A 19,627-nucleotide genomic window follows, 5' to 3' on the forward strand; every position below is an offset into this window, starting at 1 on the left:
TGATTGACTGAAGCCTTCTTCTCTCATCTCACAAAGTCATTCATTCAGCTTTGATCCGCTAAGCGCATGAGCGCGCCCTTTGCCGGGAGATGCGCGCTTGTTTTTGAATTTCCAGCTTTTCTGCCCTGCTTTTTCCCCATCTTTGTGGTTTTATCTGGCCTCTGGTCTTTGATGATGCAGGATGTACTGATGGGGTTTGGTGTAGGTGTCCTCCTGTTTGATAGTTTTCTAACAGTCAGGGACCTCTAGCTGTAGGTCTGTTGAGATTGCTTGATTCACTCCTGTGACCCTGTTTTCTGTCTGCATCAGCAGCAGAGACTGCAGAAGATAGAATATTTTGAACAGCGAAAGTGTACCTGTCTGATTTCTTGCTTTTAGCTTCCTCCTCAGGGTGTACTCTTAATCTGTGAGGTGTGGGTGGCTGACTGCCCCCTATGGGGATGTCTCCCAGTTAGGCTACTCAGGGGTCAGGGACCCGCTGAGCAGGGAGTCTGTCCCTTCTCAGATCTCAACCTCCTGTTGGGAGAGATCCACTGCTCTCTTTCAAAGCTGTCAGACAGAGTCATTCTGGGTCTGCAGAGTATCTGCTGCTTGTTATTGTTTACTGTGCCCTGCCCCAGAGGTGGAGCGCCCAGAGACAGGGTAGGTTTCTTGAGCTGCTGTGAGCTCCACCTGCCCGAGCTTCCCAGCAGCTTTGTTTACCTACTTAAGCCTGAGCAATGGCGGGCTCTCTCCCAGCCTCGGCTGCTGCCTTGCCGGTAGATCACAGACTGCTGTGATAGCAATGAGGGAGGTCTGCGGGGTGGGACCCCTCCCAGCCAGGTGGGATATGATATCCTGGTGCGGTTGCCCAAAGCCAGGGCCAGTGGGAGTTACCCGACATTCTCCAGGTGTTGTGTGTGTGTCAGTTCCCCTGGCTAGAAAAAAGGGATTCCTTCCCCTTGCACTTCCCCAGGTGAGGGTGCAATGCCTCGGGCCTCTGCTTCAGCCTTCCTGCTGGTCGTGGCTGCAGCAGTTGACTGGCACTGATTCTCCGCACTCCCCAGTGAGATGAACCCAGTACCTCTAGGCTGAAAATGCCAAATCACTGTCTTCTGTGTCGCTGGCGCTTGGGAGTTGAAGACTGAGCCACTCCTATTCGCCATCTTGTTCACCAGTCATCAATATCATTCTTAAACATCAAATCAGATGGTGTTACTTCGTTGTCTAGGTTTCTTCTCTCTGGCTTCCATCACTTAAAAAATACATCCATCCAGAGCCCTTAGGATGGCATATGAGGTTCTCCTTCCTCCATGACGAGACACTGTCTGCCTCTCCAGCCCCATCATCCCTTGTTCCTAAACAAGCTCTCTGTGTGCCAGCCTTATGAGGGTTTCCAGTTCCCAGAATACCTGCGGTTCCACCTCTTCCTGCCTTTGCCCATGCTGAATCTTCCTCCTCTCTGTAAATGGTAATGATATTCTTCTAATTACTCAGACCAAAAGCTTTGGATTTTGTTGGGTCTATCTTCAAAATTTACCCACTGCTATTACCTTAGACCATTCATCATCATCTCCTGCTTGGATTACTGTAATTCCTTCTAAGTGGACTTCCTCTATCCATCCTTTCTCTCCTGCATTCTGTTCTCCATAGAGAAGCCCTGGTAATCCTATTAAAATGCAAGTCAGATCATGTCATTGATCAAAACCTTCCAATGGCCTGTCATCCCAAAGGAACCTACGAGGCTTCATATGATCTAGATCCCTTTACCCCTCTGTCCTAATTTCCCACAGTTCTCCCTGCTTATCCATCCAGCCACACTGGCTTCTTCATTCCTTGATTTACCATGCATACTCATACATGATGTGTTTACGCTTACAAGTCCTTTACATAGAATGCTCTTCCCTTGTGTTTATTCCCTCCTTCATTCAGATCTCTGCTCAAATGAGGCATTCCCTGACACTCCTATATAAAAGCAACAACTCAGCTGGGCGCCGTGGCTCACGCCTGTAATTCCAGCACTTTGGGAGGCTGAGGTGGGCGGATCATGAGGTCAAGAGATCGAGACCATCCTGACCAACATGGTGAAACCCCGTCTCTACTAAAAATACAAAAATTAGCCAGGCGTGGTGGCGTGTGCCTGTAATCCCAGCTACTTGGGAGGCTGAGGCAAGAGAATTGCTTGAACCCGCGAGGCAGAGGTTGCAGTGAACCGAGATCATGCCACTACACTCTAGCCTGGCAACAGAGCGAGACTCCATCTCAAAAAAAAAAAAAAGTAACAACTCCATTACCATCTATCCCCTTACTCTATTTTTCTCCATTGTGCTATAATCACTTGATTTGTGTTTTTTATTGTCTCTCTTCTCCTCACTCTGCCCTTGGAATTTAAGCTCTGTGAGATAAAAACTTTGTATATTTTCTTTACTGCTATGTTCCCAATTCCTAGGACAGTTCCTGGCATATAGTTATTAAATGGTGGGGAGAAAGGAATGGAGGAGGGAAAACAGGAAGAAAAGGATATAGGTAAGGAAGAATGTACAGAATGATGACAGACTTGAATTCACTGTTAAGTGAAGAGCTATGAAATATACAATGAGACAGGTCATGACCAGGAGAAGCAGGGCTCAGCAACATGGAATGCAATACAGAAGATACTTTTCAGATCTATGTGAACTAACAGGTTAAAAACCATGAAAATGCAATGATAAAGTCAGGGCACATATATACGGACTCCAAAGGTTGGGCCAAGAAATGAGTCAGAAACAAGAGAAGAAGATGAACTGACAGGCCAAAACAAGAGGAGTTAAAGAGAAAGGCAAGAATTGGTAGTCAAGTCCTGGCAGGGAAGGAAGACATCAGACATCCATAAATATCAAGAAGTGAGTGCAAGAGAGGAAGGAGAGAGGTGATATATTAGTACTAAAGGAACTTGAATTTTGAGACAAATTTCTAAGTCAAACCAGCCAGAGATTTATTTTATGTTCCTACTAGGGTACAGACAAGTCCCAAGAATGAGTCAGCCAGGGTAGACTCAGTAGGTAGACTCAGAATACAGATGGATAATAATAATAGTGGCAGTGTTCCTACGTAGAAGGAGTAAACAGATGAGAAATAAGGGAGGTCTTGATCCACAAAATGAAAAAAAATGTTTTCGAAGAATTAAAAGGAACTCAAATGGTTTAAACCTAGATGACTGGGAGAAGGCTGGTACTTCAAGCAGGAAATTAGGAAGGGTAGCTGGTATGAGGTGGAGAAGGTAGGATATGTGATTATATTGGAGGGAGTCAAGAAAAATCAAAGATGAAGTTCGAAGAATAATGACAGTGAAAGCAAATGCCTAGTGTTCCCACCACATACCAGGCATTCTTCTAAGTGCTTTACACACATCAACTCAATCCTCACAACTGCTGTCTGAGGTAGGCACTATCCCCATTTTACAAATAGAGAAACTGAAGCAAAAAGAGGTTAAAAATGAAAGCCCAATGTTTTGGGCATGATTTAAACCTGAAGCAATAATGAATAGTTTAGCTGAAAAACAACAAAACAAATCATATTTTGAAAATAAGAGTGACTCTTAGGCATGTTGCTACTTTGATAAAACCACCAAAAAACATATCTTTTTTTTTTTTTTTGAGACAGAGTCTCGCTCTGTTGCCCAGGTTGGAGTGCAGTGGCGCGATCTTGGCTCACTGCAAGCTCCGCCTCCCAGGTTCATGCCATTCTCCTGCCTCAGCCTCCCGAGTAACTGAGACTACAGGCGCCCACCACCATGCCTGGCTAATTTTTTGTATCTTTTATTAGAGACGGGGTTTCACCATGTTAGCCAGGATGGTCTGGATCTCCTGACCTCGTGATCCGCCCATCTCGGCCTCCCAAAGTGCTGGGATTACAGGCGTGAGCCACCGCACCTGGCTTTGTTTTTTTTTTTTTAGTTAACCCTGTCTAGAGAGTAGAAATTAAAAGGTGAAGCTGAGATTTGAACCCAGGTCTCTCTGGTTCCAATACTAATATTTCTTTCTACCACTCTTCCTTCTGCTATGGATACTGACCTGAACAAGGGAAAAAAAATGAATTATTCTAGTAAACATACTCAAAACTCCCTTTACCGCTTTGTCTGATTACTCTCCATTTGATATATTACCTCTCACAGAGACATTCTGCGTTGTACTGACATTTGTTCAACAAACACAAATACTACATAGTATTTTGTTGAGCACTTAAAATGTGGTAGGCACTGTTTTTAAAGTTTTGCATGTATCAACACATTCAATCCTTACAATGACACTATGAACTAGCTACTTTAAGAATTTCATTTATAGATGAGAAAACAGGTACAGAAGGTTAGATAATTAGCTCGGGGTCACATAGCTAGTAAATGATAGAACCAGGCTTCAAAGCCAGGCAGCCAATCACCAGAGTCCACACTCTTAATGATTGTGCCATGTGACTTTTCCAAGTTCCACATGCCGAGATCAAGGGCTCACCCAGTCTAGTACTTGAGACTGACAATAAAGCCCAGAGATACAATGCCATATGACGTGTTCACATACAGAGGCCACTAAGAGCATACTAGATGGAGCAAGCCTTCCTGCCACCATCACTGCTGAAATGTATCTTATTCCTGGTTTTGTATGTTTAGAGCAGAGTTTCTCAACCTCAACACAATTGACATTTGGGGCTGGATAATTCTCTTTGAGGGAAGGCTGTCTTGTGCTTTGTATGGTGTTTAACAGCATTCCTGGGCTCTATGCACTAGACACCAGTAACATGTCTAGGTTGTGGCAACCAAAAGTGTTTCTCGACATTGCCAAATGTCCCACGAGGGGGTGAGGTGGACACTGACTTAATGAAGAGATAGAGAGAACGATAAAGATAGCAAAACATTAATAATTGATGAATCTGGGTAAAGGGTGTATGGGAATTCTTTATACCCTTCTTACAACTTTTCTGTAAGTTTGAAATGATTTCTAAATAAAAATTTTACAAAAACAAGATCTTTTTGATTATGTTGGAGAAAAATTCATGTAGACTTTGAATAGTGGTCAATATCAGTTGTCTAGGATAAAGAAAATTCAATGTACATAATTTAAATATAAAATAAGATAATATCCTAACATCATTGTCACAAAGACACACTTTTGACCTGTTGTGGCCCATATTTGCTCTTCTTTGACCTAATCTTTGGTATTGAATTTTCTTTTAATATATTAGGACATATCCTAAAAATGCTACTACACAATATTATCCAAGAGAATTCTCAGAAGAGGAAAAAGAGACACTCAAACAATCGAAGCCTTTGGTTGATTTTCTTAACAATGCATCCATAAGGTAAAAAATTGCGTATTATAAATTTTAAAAATAAAACATAAAATGTATATGTTTACATAGAATAACAGGTTTAAATAAACAATCTCATATATGGTATCTAGATAAAAAGTATGAAGACAGTTGTCAGGTATGACACATTCTACAGATTCTCGGTATTTCTTTCCTTTCTATTGCTATGCAACATCTTAGCCCTCTCAAGCTAAGGCCACATCAAACAGTGTGAAGAGTTAAGTGTGTGAGGATGTTTTCCTAATTGCAAATTAACAATTACTTGTATTTACCATGGTTACTTTTATGTAAGTCTTTTTCTCCACTCCTAACTCCTCTTCTTCATTAACTTTTTGTAGGATGAGGAGAATGCTGTGGACGTTATGATGATGATAAGTATTTGCAAAAATATCTTTGTAGATGAGAACCTGAATTTAATTCAAATGTCTTTTGGACATTTCCCTCTTATCACCAATTCCTGTGTTCCTGCACTCTTACTGGCTTTGAAAGAGAAGCATCTTCAAAATGTACCCTAAGCTGTTAGTAGGACCCTGGGTAGAGTTCTGGGGCTTCTAAACCAGAGAAACAACTTGACAAGTTCTCATCAAGCTGATACTAGAGTTTAGAGAAGTGGATCCAATGGAGGACAAGTCTGTCTGTTATATTCGATAGGCTGGTTTCTGTTTCTTTCCAAAATGAAAAACTTGGTAGTCAAGTTCATATATAGCCCAAGTTAAGCTTTTTTATTTTTAAGAAATGTCATTGGTTCTTTCAGACTGCATTAAATATCCTGAAAATTCCAACAACTTTCAAAGTTGTTACCTATACCGAGGGAGACTCTGGCTCAAAAATTCAGTTAATGATTCAGAGAGAACATTATTTGCCACTCATTCACAGGAAGGATGCTATAATTTTTCCTATATGGGCAATGAGGTAGAAATAAGAAAACCTGAGTTTCCCCCTCCCCTTATCAAAATTTAGTAGTCATTACAATTTTTCCTGTAAGAATAATAAAAATGAGAAGTTTGTTTACATATAATCAATATCCAGAGAAAACTAGATATTGAGGTAATAAAAAAATGTTCAAAATAAATCCACACTGTATATTATCTTTAGACCTGGACTTTTATTCTTCCCTCTGAATTGCCATGCTTATAAAGAAAACAATAGTGGACAGCTTTATGATTCCCTCCCTGAGATGTGGGAAGGAGAAGCCAGATCTATAAGAAGAAAGAGGAAAATTGGCACAGGAATTATAATAGCACTGGCCAAGAGTAAATAAGAAACCCATGTTTACATCACTGCAAATGTAACTTCCAGCTTTAAAACTGCTTAAGGTTTATTCAGTAGTTTTTAATTAAGGTAAGCCTGATTTTGTTCTGGAAGAAAGCCCTTTTAGAAATGGGAAATTTCTTTCTCATAGAATTTTATCTAAAACAAACTTAAGGGAAGCATTATTTGCAAAAGAAGACAATGATATGAAATGAGAGAGAGGAACTTCAGGGGGATTCACAAAACAACTAAGAAACCTTCCTTTCAGAGTTAAAATTCCTAGACAACAGTTTTACCAGCCTCCAATTTGTTACTCTCAGGAGCCACATGGTTCCAGGAAAGCAAGAAACCGGAAACCAGAAGAAAGATGTGTTTTCACTTCTTCTGTTTGAATTACTTCCCCATTCTGGCTGAGGAGGTAGAATCAGGAAACCAGAGCGAAAGCCACGTCTTTAACTTTTCTCATGAGAATTCCTTTCTCATTTAGGCTTAACCAGAAAGAAATATGATTTGGAAAATGCTTACTAATGCTTTTACTGGAAACTGTTTAAGTCTCGATAGTCCTCTACACAGGGTTATTCAGTGTTCAATGTGCTTATGAATCATCTGAGGACTCTTGTTAAAATGCAGGCTCTGACTCAGTAAGTCTGGGGTGGAGCCTGTGACTCTGCATTTCTAACAGCCCCAGGTCATGTTGGTGGTCACTGGACCACACTTTAAGTGGCCAGGTCTTAGGAAAGGGGTCTATTTTGAAAGATGAAGTACAAGAAGAATTTAACCAAGAGAGGACTCAATTAGCCAATGATCAGTGTAATGATCAATGACAGGGGTATCAAATGGTGCCCTTTTTTATATTTTAGGAGTATCTATTTTTACTGTTTATATTGAACTATCTAAAAGGTTTTTTTCTTATTTTAAGAAATTCATAATTGAGAATCACTTTTTCAGCTTACCACACCTATATAAAACCAAGAAGTTTACAATTTTGATCATTAGGGCAAAACCTTGGGTGGCATTCTAATTGTGGGAGGCTCTTAGCAACTTTGGGAGAATGCAGAGCTTTCAGACCTAAGCATAAAGAGGGACAATCATTATCATAGGAACTATTTTAAGGCAGGAGCCTGTCAAACCAAGATCCTTAACTATTAGCAAATGATCCTAGCACTCAGATGGTATCTTAAAGGAACAATATTAGTATTTTTAGCAGGATAATTTTTCATTTTGGGGACTGTCTCATGCATTGCAGGAGGTTTGGTAATGGAATTAAACACAGTAGCACCTCCCAGGCATTGTGACAACTAAAACTACAAACACACACACACACAGACACACATGCACACACTTCTAAATTCCAATTCTTCCCTTGTTCGGAATCTCTTATTTGTTGTTTTGAATTATGTATGTATTGGGGCTATCCTGTTTAGGATAAGTGATCATTTAGTACAGAATATGCCTAAGAAAATTGCCATTTGTGACAGTTGGGGCTTTCCAGGAAGCAAATGACATCAAGTTAGAGGCAGAAGTTTACTGAGGATTACACTGTGAAAAATAAAGGAGTAGGAGACAGGACCAGGAAGGTAGAGCATCAGACAAATTCTCAGCCTACCCAGCAGGAGCTCCAGAGCAAAGACGCCTGCTGTGGGAGTGCTGCACAAGGAGGACTGGCCAGGCCCAGCCATCCCTGCAGCTGCATGCTCAGGCATTGACCTGGAGAGAGTACAGCCTTGGCTTGGAAACTGAGGCAGATCATGAAGTTGCTCGAAGTTCTGAGTAACATGCCACCATGATTTTTTTTCTCTTAAGTCATTTATTTCAAATGAGGTTAATCATTATTGCCAAGTATAATTGAGAATTATTATTTTTTGTTCAGTATAAATGAAGGAGGAGGAGTTGCTAAGATAGTCACATTATTGGATACTAAAATCCAATATCTTAATTGCTTTTTATTTTTACAAATTAGTGTTGAAATAGCCCTGCAGCAAAATGAAATCACGAACACATTTATTGATGACTGGAAACACCTCGCAGAAGAAGAAGGCACCTTTGGGGACAAGACTGATACCCACCTGAAAGAGTACCAGTCCTTTACCGACCTTCATAGCCCAATGGAGAAAATGATTACCTGTGTCTCGTGGCATCCAACTATCTATGGTGAGATGGAAATGATGGGGATCCCCTTTTGTGATAACGCTGAAATTGTCTGTTGCTTTCATATGTAAAATTGAAAACTAGCTCAATGTCAATAAGACACCTTCCATTTGCTCTGTGCTCACTAGGTACCTGCCATGTGCTTTCCACACCTTCACTGTCAGGTGTCCTCCCAACAACCCTGTAGGACACACACCTGTCATCATCTCTGTTTCACAACAAAAGGACCCAAGCTCAACTCAGGGAAGTGACTTGCCCAGGTCACCCAGGTGGCATATGCAGAGTCTGGGTTTGGCTTGGGCCTGTTGCTCTCCCAAAGCTAAGTTTCTTCCTCCTAATACTGCCTTTCTGACGACTAGACAAGAGAGGAAATGTGCCTCCTTTAAAGAGCTCAGCAGCCAAGGGAGGTAGGTAGGGTTGTGCAAAGGTGGAAACATGGAAAGAGAGATATTTGTCCTCTTTCTTCCTCCTTTCACCCTCCACTGGCCCTTTCCTCACAAAAAAGAAACAAAACAAGATTTTCTTTTCTTCCAAAATCTTCTGAGTCCCCTGTATATTTTATACTAACAGTACATGTCAGTTTGGACCAGCCAGATTTCAAGTGCTAAATAAGTGACATGTAACTAGTGGCAACCACATTAGCCAACAGAGCTCTAAGAAAACTCTTGGTCTCCTATGGACAAAGTGAAAATGAAGAGTGGCTGTGTAGAAAAGCAAAAGCTAGAGACATCTCTCCATATATAGTTGTTGCCAACTTTAATTTCTACCTGTGTTTCAATCAGGGCTAATAGCTGTGTCGGTGGCCGTGCGACTTTCTTTTGAAGACAGAGTTCACTTTTCTGGTAAATTATTGCTGCAGCCATCACTGATTCTTTTCTGGAGCTTCTCTGATCCTATACATCCTCAGGTAATTAGGAAGAGTTGCCCATATAGCCTAAATTTTCAAATACTACTTTCATGTATACCTTTAGCAGTTTTTATTGCAAAGTACTTTATAATCACGTAATGTTGTAAACATTTATAAAGTTAGGCTTTCTTCAATGCAGAACTTGTCATCATTCAGTTTGAGCAAAACTAAAGTTTACAATTTGTTTATTGAACAAATCAACGTGCTATTTTTTTCAAAGGTTGTAAGAAGAATGTTTAAACTATTTTTAAAACAAACTCTTTTATGGACTTTACTTAAATACCAGTTGGTCAAATGCAAATAGATTTTAGTTTCACATGAGTTTCCTCAATTCCAAGGATCACTGGATAATAAATAAAAGTGAGTGTGTGGGAGAGCACTGGGGAGTGGTATGGACTGCGGCCTTGGAGAGTGCATTACCTGTCTTTAGGCTGGCTGCCCTCTTGTTGCCAGGTGATCCCATTGTTAAGAGAATTGAGAAATTTGGAATTTTGTATGAAATCGCCCAATTTTAAATAGCTCAACTAAAACCAAACCAAAACACACAGAAACCCCACTCAAACCAACCAAAACACATAGCAATTCAAATAAAATGAGGCTGAAGGCTGGGTTTGCTACACAGGGTTCTAGTTTTCATGGTCTGCTCAATAAGACATCTGCTTAGTGGGTGGGTGGTATATAGTGTTAGATTAAGTTATTTCAATGTTTTAAATATAGTAATATTTTGTTTCTAAAAAGTATTGCATAATCAAGACTTTCACTACTAAACCCTGGCCTCCCCTTCTTCCTTTTCCTCAATTCATTTGAATTAAGGTAGTTTTACTGTAATAGATTCTAAATACTTTAATTATTATAGACCCAGAGATCAAAATAAAAGATCTCTAGCCCTTTCTTATCAGCCACAAAAACAGTGCCACTCTCTCACTAGAGTTTTCTAACCTTTCTACCCTGTAGATCTCCTCTCCACTCCAGGAGTGCCTGGCTCACTATTCAGCAAGCAACAAAACAGACACAGATCCTGTCCTCACAGAGCTTCCTTTCCATGGTTTTCAGGAACACGAATTTCATAGTCTTTTTGTTTATAAACATTGTAACATGCTCCCAAAATAACTACAGTTTGTTTCTAGAGGGGTGGGTTGGGGGATACCTGGGTCCCCTTGAGAACATACTCACTGTCCCTCATATGGCCAATGTGCACAATAAAATTCAGCAAAAGCAGCTTTTAGTTCAGAGGCAGAACTCTGAGAATAGACTCTCTACATACCTTGCTTATAGATAGCTATAAAATTAGACTTTTAACTGTCTTAATATTATTTTCTAGCCATGATCTTAATCTGTTTTCTCATTCTTTCATGAATTTGCTGGGTTTACTTTAGTTAATGCTGGAGAGCCCAGATGACATCTTCTGCTTCAAGTTCTGTCCGAGTGATCCTAATATCATTGCTGGAGGCTGTATCAATGGGCAGGTACTTAAATGGAATTTTTTCAGCTATGTATTAATGTAGACAAACTTTGGTAATAAGTTTTGATTTGGCAGTTCCTTGGACTTAAGGATTCAATTCAGCAGAAGGAAGGCATGCCAATTATGTGCCAGACACCACACCAGGAAGCAGGGTATAGAGACGTGTTACACATGGTATCAACTCCTGAGGTGTTCACGGGGTAACTCAGCTTCAAAACTGAAACAGAACTGGGTGAAATCTATTTGTGTTGCTGGGACCGAACCACATATTGTATAAGATTCCATGGAAGAACAAAAGCTACAAGCATTACTACCTCTTGGAAAAAAAGGCCTCTTCTGAAATTTCCTTGGGAGTAGGAGTTAGGGGGTGATCCAGAACTTAAACAGAAATTCACTAGAAAGCGTACATACATCACTGAATTTATAGATAGATAGATAGATAGAGATATATATATATAGATTATATGTAGATAGATAGATAGATACTATTTGCTTTTATCTTCTTTTTAAGTTATCTAATATCAAATTTAGATCCTATCCTCCAATATCCTGTTTCTCTAGTGAAGCAAAACAATCGTAAAGCTGTTTTATGGTCAAAGTTTAAATTCACTGTGACTGAGTGGGTTTGACCATTAAAAGGGTATATGATTTTTGTGTGTGTGGCTTGAAAAACTTCCTTGCGGTTAAAATGTAAATGCCTGCAGCTTCCATGTCCATTTATCCAGAACCAAAATAACCAGGAAAACAATTTTTTCTCCCTCAGTTTTGTTCAACAATAACTGAGGGTCATAATGACTCAGAGCCCATCCTCCAAGCCCTGCAAATCCTGAAATGCCTTTTTCGCTCATTACAAAGGTAACGTGACTTTATTTTAGAATATTCAGAAAAGCACATGATGAAAATAAAATCACTTACAATTCTGTACTCCTAACATTTTGTTAAAACTTTAGTGTACTGAAATACCTTTTAGTCATTGGAAACCTAATTTAGTGTTACATTTCTACCTTATCCTGACTTTTTTTTAAAAAATGGCCATCTAGATACATAAGAATTCAGAGTTGGCCATTCAATTAAATCGAAATCATCACTTCCAAGTCTTCTTTGGACAGTCGGGTGTTTGTACTCAATTCTGGAGTATGGGCTATTTTTTCCTGGGTCCAAAGCAACGGTCCTTACAATCACAGCACATTTCCAAAAACAGAGGAAGAACTTTTCCCAAAGCAAAGGGAATTGCATGACATTTATTTTGGATTTTTTAAAAAAAACTGGCATTTATTAATGTGAGCACAAAAATGAAAATGCTAAAGATACTTTTACAGAGAAGAAAACATTTTTATACTAGCTTTAAAAATTGCTGACTTACTTAAGATACAAGCTAAATTTGATTATCCCCTACGGTGATTGACTTATCAGGCTACAAACCAATAGTTAAAAGAAAATTAAGACTCAATTAGATATTTTCTGAAAAGGTTATGATAACATTTATTTCTGTTTTAGATTGTCATGTGGGATATCACCGCACATGCAGATCGCATAGAAAACATTAAGGCAGGTGGTAGTAGAAGTAAAAAAGCCACACTGAAGGTAAGCTTTTTAGAACATTTCATTTGCAAGTTTTTCCATTTAAGAGTTTATGGAAAAGTATATAATATAGTTGCCAAGGCTAATAAAAACTCAAGAGAAAAAAGGAAAAAATAAAAGAATGTTATTTCCCAAGCCTTCACCTGTGCTTGTGAACACACTCTGAATCACTTTTATGTGGGCCCTTGATTAAAACACAATGAATCAAGTTGCACCATCTACCCAAGGATATGAAGTTCTGTCTGGTTGTTATTGTTAAACGAAATGAAGGGACCATGTGACTTGCCTAAAGTGAAGTGATTGAAAGAGCACTGGACAGAAGAACAGATACCCAGGCTGTGGACCGTAGTCCTATGAGTTTGGACGTGCCACCTCACCTCAGCAGGATAGCTTTTCTCATGTATAAAATGAAGGGGTTACATCATATTTGATGATAATACACCATGGTTTTGTGGGGCTATGGATTCTGTTAAGAGGGTTGAGAAGATTCCTCAGCTCCCAACTCCATACCTACCAACCATATTACACATCTACTCCAGCTCAATTCTTCAGCCTTAACATCAACAAGTCTCTTACCAAAGAATGGTGAGATGCGGCCTTCTATAGGCACAAAGAAATACTCCCTCTAGAATGAGATGTCTCATTGATTCTTTATGGAGTAGGTCAATAATACTTGCTAAGTTTAGAGATACAGTCTTAGACCAAACTGAAGGGGAAAGTAGATAATCCTATTCCCTAAATATATGATATATAGAAACACTAATTTATGATTTTTCTTGAACTAGTATATCTCTAAATTGTTAATTTTAATTGGGATGATGAGTAAAGTATGAGTTCATTCATCAGCCCTCTGAAATTAGCACTTAACTTTCTTTTAATATTTTTCAGCCTATGTTTCTCCTTGAACCGGAGAGTAATAAAGAAGCAATGTATATCAGACACTGTGCAGTCTCTTCAATAGAAAATGGACATAAGAGAGTAATTACAGATATACACTGGCTGTCTGACACATTTGAGGTGAGACTTGATGGCCTTATACTTTTCTCCTGCTGAATTATACATTTTCAGATTTTATGCAAAGAAGATATTTCAAGTCAACAATTCATTTACACTTAAATTGTGAAATAACCAGGAACTAAGCATCAAAAAATTGGGTTACTGTTGCCAGACCGGTATCTGAGCTGGAGTAAGAATAAGGCCAATCTTTCAACTCAATTGGCTTCTAACTAAAAAATGTGGATGGTGTCAACACTGAAAAAGACAATAGTGGAGAAAATGAGGGCTTGATGTGTAGAAATGAACTGCAAATATTTACACCCTTAGCATGTATGATTTTAAGATTTATGATCTCAGATATTTGGGGGAAGGGAACCCTAAAGATCTGTGACATACCATGTAATTTTGCTGGGCACAATCTGGAATTGAGTGTGCGGAGAGACTGGTGGGTGAAAACTAGTTGTGCAGTCCATGAGCCCAGCTGACTGCCCAGCTTCTGCATTGGCGTTTGTCTTTATGGTTGTATACTTACTTGACTATAACCTCACAAAGCATGGGGTCTATAAATTTGGAAACTGGCAAGTTCCCCAAATGTTTCCCTCAAAGGCATTAAAGATCTACTATGTACTTTGAAGAATTAACAGGTGAAATATCAAGAATATTCTGAGAAATTAGAGTTGTAAGAGGTGATTATCATTATACCAGTTATAAGAGGTATTCAAATGGATGATGTAAAGTTAATACATTTTTTTTTGAGACGGAGGTCTCACTTAATACTCAGGCTGGAGTGCAGTGGCTAGATTCTTGCTCACTGTAAGCTCCAACATTTACGCCATTTCTGTCAGCTCTCCTTTCGAAGCTGGGACTAGGGCGCCACCTCGGGCCTCGCTGTTTTGTACTTTTAGAGACGGAAGTTTTTCTGCAGTTAGCTAGGATGCATATCTTCGATCTTAGATCAACAGCCTGCCTCCCAGTGCTAGGATTACAGGCTTGAGCCACCGCGCCCGGCCAATGATACTTTTAAAAGTCATAATGAACCAAAATAAACAGCCCACATATAGTTTCTGTGATATATTAAAAGTTTACATGTAATAATGGGAGTTGTAATACAAGTAAAGGAACTTCATATCACTTCCATTTCAACGCACACCATGCATGCAATTTCATTGAGATGATTTTAAATTTAAATGAAAATAACAGGCCGGGCACAGTGGCTCACGCCTGCAATCCCAGCGCTTTGGGAGTCGGAGGCGGGGGGATCACGAGGTCAGGTGATCAAGACCACACTGGCTAACACGATGAAACCCCGTTTCTACTAAAAATACAAAAATAAAATTAGCCGGGCGTGGTGGCGGACTCCTGTAGTCCCAGCGACTCGGGAGGCTGAGGCGGGAGAATGGCGTGAACCCAGGAGGTGGAGCTTGCAGTGAGCCGAGATTGCAGCACTGCACTCCAGCCTGGGCAGTGGAGCCAGACTCCAGACTCCATCTCAAAAAAAAAAAAAAAGAAAAAGAAAAAAAAAGAAGATAACAAATCATATAAAAATATAGTAAATCAAAATAGAATATCAGACTCTGGAATGAAGATAGTTTTCAAAGATAATTAATGTTGAAAGAAATCAGAAAGGAATGATTGACAGATTCAAAATGTACAAATATAAATTTCTAAGTTAAAAAATAATGAGAGGCCGGGCATGGTGGCTCATCCACGCCTATAATCCCAACACTGGGAGGCTGAGGCAGGAGGATGACTTGGAGTTTAAGACCAGCCTGGGCAACATGGCTAAACCCCATCTCTAAGTTAAAAAAAAAAAAAAAAATTAAATAATGAGAGGGATAAAGAGAGGTTAATTAATGGGTGTACAAATATACAGTTAGATAGAAGAAATAAGACCCAGTGTTTGATAGATTAGTAGGGTGACCATAATTAACAATAATCTATTATACATTACAAAATAGCTAAAAGAGAATAATTTGATTGTTCCTAGTATAAAGAAAAAAAATATTAATAATTAAGGTAATGGATAGGCCAAATACCCTGATTTCATCTTTAAACATTTTATGAATGTATCAGTATATCATATATACCCCCAAAATATGTCCATCTGCTATACATCAATAAAAAATAAAAAGTAAAGAACAAATAACAAAATGGAGGAAAATATTTGTACCAAATATGGTAAATATAAAAATTTTTGATAAATAAGCAAAAGACTTACAAAATAAAACAATAAATCAACATGAAAATCATTCAGCCATTCTAATATCAAAGAAATTAATAGTAAGGCAACAATAATGTGCCATTTTGGATTTATTTAATTTTTAAATGAAAAATTTGATTAATATATTAAAAAAGAATAAAGTGGTGAAACCAGAACACATTGCTGATTTCAACATAAAACTTTTGGAATGCAGTTAGTCAAGGTGGTTCTTAAGTCATCCAGATTTTCAAATTGTTTGACCAGTAATTCCAGTTTTAGAGAATTCATACTAAGAAATGATCCAATTTGTATATCTACATACCAAATTATATGCATACCTTGAAAAATCATGTCAAAGTGTTTCCAGGAAAGAAGACTGGAAGAGATTGTAAGGCAGAATTATATATGATTCTAAAATATTCTGTTTTCCAAACTTCTATAATACTGTTATGTTTTTGGAGTTTTAGTCATTAAAACATAAAACCCCAGAGCAAGCACATCTCTGGGGTCTCTGACTTCATTATAGCAGAAAAGCCTCAGTAGAGAGAGAGGTAACACCATGCAGGTTCTGGAATGAGTGGAAGTTGGTAGTTCAGGCCACAGAGATGTCCATCAGGTTTGTGGTTGCCTGGCTTCTGGATGCCTGCAGACATGACCTGGGCACCACCTATACCTTCCCCACCCCTGTTTTTACCTAACTTCATTTGCTGCTAGAAGCCCCACCTCTGTTTATTATTTTGCTCATCAGCTTTATCAGGAGGTTAGAGCACTGGGGAAAGTCATGTGTTTCCCTCTCAATTCCAGAGTGGCATCTTCACAGGTTGTCTCAAAGCCTGCTGCCTTCTTTGAGAGCTAGTGGGATGGAATTTTGGACCTTCTAGGACCTGAGGAACCATAAACCCTCCTGTGAATCCTCTGTGTGCATGCAGTTATGCCCGTAATTATAAAAAAGTCAGGTCTTACAACAGTCATGGCACACTTTTATTTGGTGTCTCATTTAACATTTAGCCTCTTTCCCATTGATCTTACCTGCTTAGCAACCTCATAAAAGCACCTATGTTCTACTGTACGATTCAGTGAAAAATTGTCAGAGCCTACATTTCTAATAATAATGGATAATGAAATGGTGGTATATCATCCGTATATTATAAAAGGATTAGAATAATTTATGAGGCCGGGCGTATGGCTCATGCCTGTAATCCCAGCACTTTCAGAGGCTGAGGTGGGTGGATCATTTGAGGCCAGGAGTTCCAAACTAGCCTGGCCAACATGGCGAAACTCTGTCTCTACTAAAAATACAAAAATTGGCTGGGCGTGGTGGGCACATGCTGGTAATCCCAGCTACTCAGGAGACTGACGCAGGAGAATCACTTGAACCTGGGAGGTTGAGGTTGCAGTGAGCTGAGATTGTGCCACTGCACTCCAGCCTGGGGCACAGAGTGAGATGCTTTCTGAAAATAATACTGTATAGTTAGATATATATATATATATATATATATATATATATATAATTTATGAATATACAGTTAAATGTTCAAATTATGTGGAGTGAAAAATCTCAGTATAAAAATTTATATGCATTCTAATTACAACTATGTAAAAATGTTTCTGTGACAAAAGACTAGACGAGAATATATTGCAGAACAGTATTTAATTTTAAAAACTATTTCCCAAACTTCTGAGATAGTAGTATGTTCTTTTTTTTTTTTTTTTTTTTTTTTTTTTTTTGATACAGAGTCTCGCTCTGTTGCCCAGGCTGGAGTGCAGTGGCGCGATCTCGGCTTACTACAAGCTCTGCCTCCCTGGTTCACGCCATTCTCCTGCCTCAGCCTCCTAAGTAGCTGGGACTCCAGGCACCTGCCACCACACCCGGCTAATTTTTTGCGTTTTTAGTAGAAACGGGTTTCACCATGTTAGCCAGGATGGTCTCGATCTCCTGACCTCGTGATCCACCCCGCCTCAGCCTCCCAGAATACTGGGATTACAGGCATGAGCCGCCAAGCCCGGCCGGTATGTTCTTTTATTAACATTTAAAACAAAAAAGACAAGAATTTAAAAGGTAAATAGCTATGAGAAAAACAATTTTATTTCTCTTTCATGTTTGAAAAATAGATTAACAGAATGGGCTCCGTCTTTGAGAATCGAAGTGGAATATGCTGTCAACTTGTTACATGTTCAGCAGATTGGTAAGTCTTGTTTCAAACATTTCCTTTTTTTTTTTTTTTTTTTTTTGAGACAGAGTCTCTCTGTCTCCCAGGCTGGAGTGCAGTGGCCTGATCTCAGCTCACTGCAAGCTCCGCCTCCTGGGTTTATGCCATTCTCCTGCCTCAGCCTCCCGAGTAACTGAGACTACAGGCGCCCACCACCTCGCCTGGCTAGTTTTTTGTATTTTTTAGTAGAGACGGGGTTTCACCGTGTTAGCCAGGATGGTCTCGATCTCCTGACCTCGTGATCCGCCCGTTTCGGCCACTCAAAGTGCTGGGATTACAGGCTTGAGCCACCGCGCCTGGCCCAAACATTTCCTAATGTGTTTTCATACATGTTGTTTTTTCTTAGGTGCTCCTAAAATCAGTGTCGTCTTCTCCTTAATATTTATTGTAGCAATTAAATCTAATATAACAAAATGAAAGAATGTTATGGATTGTTGCTGGTTTAAAAATTGTTTTATAGAGGTAAATATGTAAAGAAGAATTAACTAAGCTTTGTGGTTGATAATGTTGTATAGTATTATCCATAGTTCTCCTTCTTCACATTCTCATATTTGTAAATTTGTAATATATGTTATTTATATTCAATTTTATCTAGGAATTTTGACGATTACAACATTTAATTGGGAAAGCTTCTTTTTAAAAGTAGAAAAGTTTTTACATTTTTATTGTATATTTATAAAAAGTGTTCTTACAAACAACTCGGTAGCTACGTTGAAGAAGATTTACTTAAATAAAATTACATCTCCCAGTTTATAGAACTAAGAATTCAAAATGAAACAGGAAATATGAAGAATAATATCATTTATCTAGCATCCAAATACTGGACAAACTTTCCCATTCCAAACAGCTTTGACTCCAGTGGAAACAACGATATCATATGCCACAGAAGAAGTTGTGGAGTGACGGGAGAAGGAACAAGTGATGTTAGCAGCAGCCACGGGCCAGGGATGAGGGAGACGTGATTAATCCTGTGAGCACGTATTGGGGAAGATTCTGTGACAACAGGCAATGAGAACTTACTGTGGCTAACTTAAGGGAAAGAAATAAGTTTATTGGAAATAAATGTATTGGATATTTATGCCAATACTCTACTGGGTGCTTTAATAGGTTAACTATCTTTATATTTGCAACAACCCTGAAAAATATTTACAGATAGAAAACATGAGGAGTGATATTGCGCCATTGCACTCCAGCCTGGGCAACAAGAGCAAAACTCTGTCTCAAAAAAAGAAAAAGGAAAAGAAAACATGAGGCTCTGAAGGCAAATTCATATTCCACCTATAGCTGACTAAATATAGAGTGAGTTATACATAGCACTACTGAATGTCCTATATTGTAGCTAGTAAGTACTGACGTTCCTGAATCAAAGGAAGAACTGGCTTGGACCTTGAAAATAGCCCCAGAGATCTGGGTAGCAGGAACAAATGGCCAGCCCCTTTTCTCTGAATGAATCAGTGCCAATCGTTGTGTCCCGCTGCTCAAGATTCAAATTAACTGGAAGGGATCTGCCTGGCTCCCACTGTATCATGAACCCACCCCTTTAGCCAGGGAAG

At 39.2% G+C, this 19,627-nt stretch overlaps 1 protein-coding gene across 3 annotated transcripts in view; it reads left to right on the forward strand.

The window, feature by feature from the left end:
- The window catches only part of WDR63 (WD repeat domain 63), a 148,871-nt gene that overhangs the window by 96,927 nt on the left and 32,317 nt on the right, over positions 1–19,627 (forward strand). For all 3 annotated transcript variants that reach the window (XM_009212032.3, XM_031650422.1, XM_003892133.5), the window contains exons 8-14: positions 5,194–5,310; positions 8,531–8,721; positions 9,501–9,625; positions 11,002–11,091; positions 12,585–12,671; positions 13,557–13,685; positions 17,977–18,050. In XM_009212032.3, coding sequence (XP_009210296.2) covers positions 5,194–5,310; positions 8,531–8,721; positions 9,501–9,625; positions 11,002–11,091; positions 12,585–12,671; positions 13,557–13,685; positions 17,977–18,050 — 813 coding nt within the window. The remainder of the gene's footprint in view (positions 1–5,193; positions 5,311–8,530; positions 8,722–9,500; positions 9,626–11,001; positions 11,092–12,584; positions 12,672–13,556; positions 13,686–17,976; positions 18,051–19,627) is intronic.

This window comes from Papio anubis, chromosome 1 (genome assembly GCF_008728515.1).
Source record: "Papio anubis isolate 15944 chromosome 1, Panubis1.0, whole genome shotgun sequence".
NCBI classification, from domain to species: Eukaryota; Metazoa; Chordata; class Mammalia; order Primates; family Cercopithecidae; genus Papio; species Papio anubis.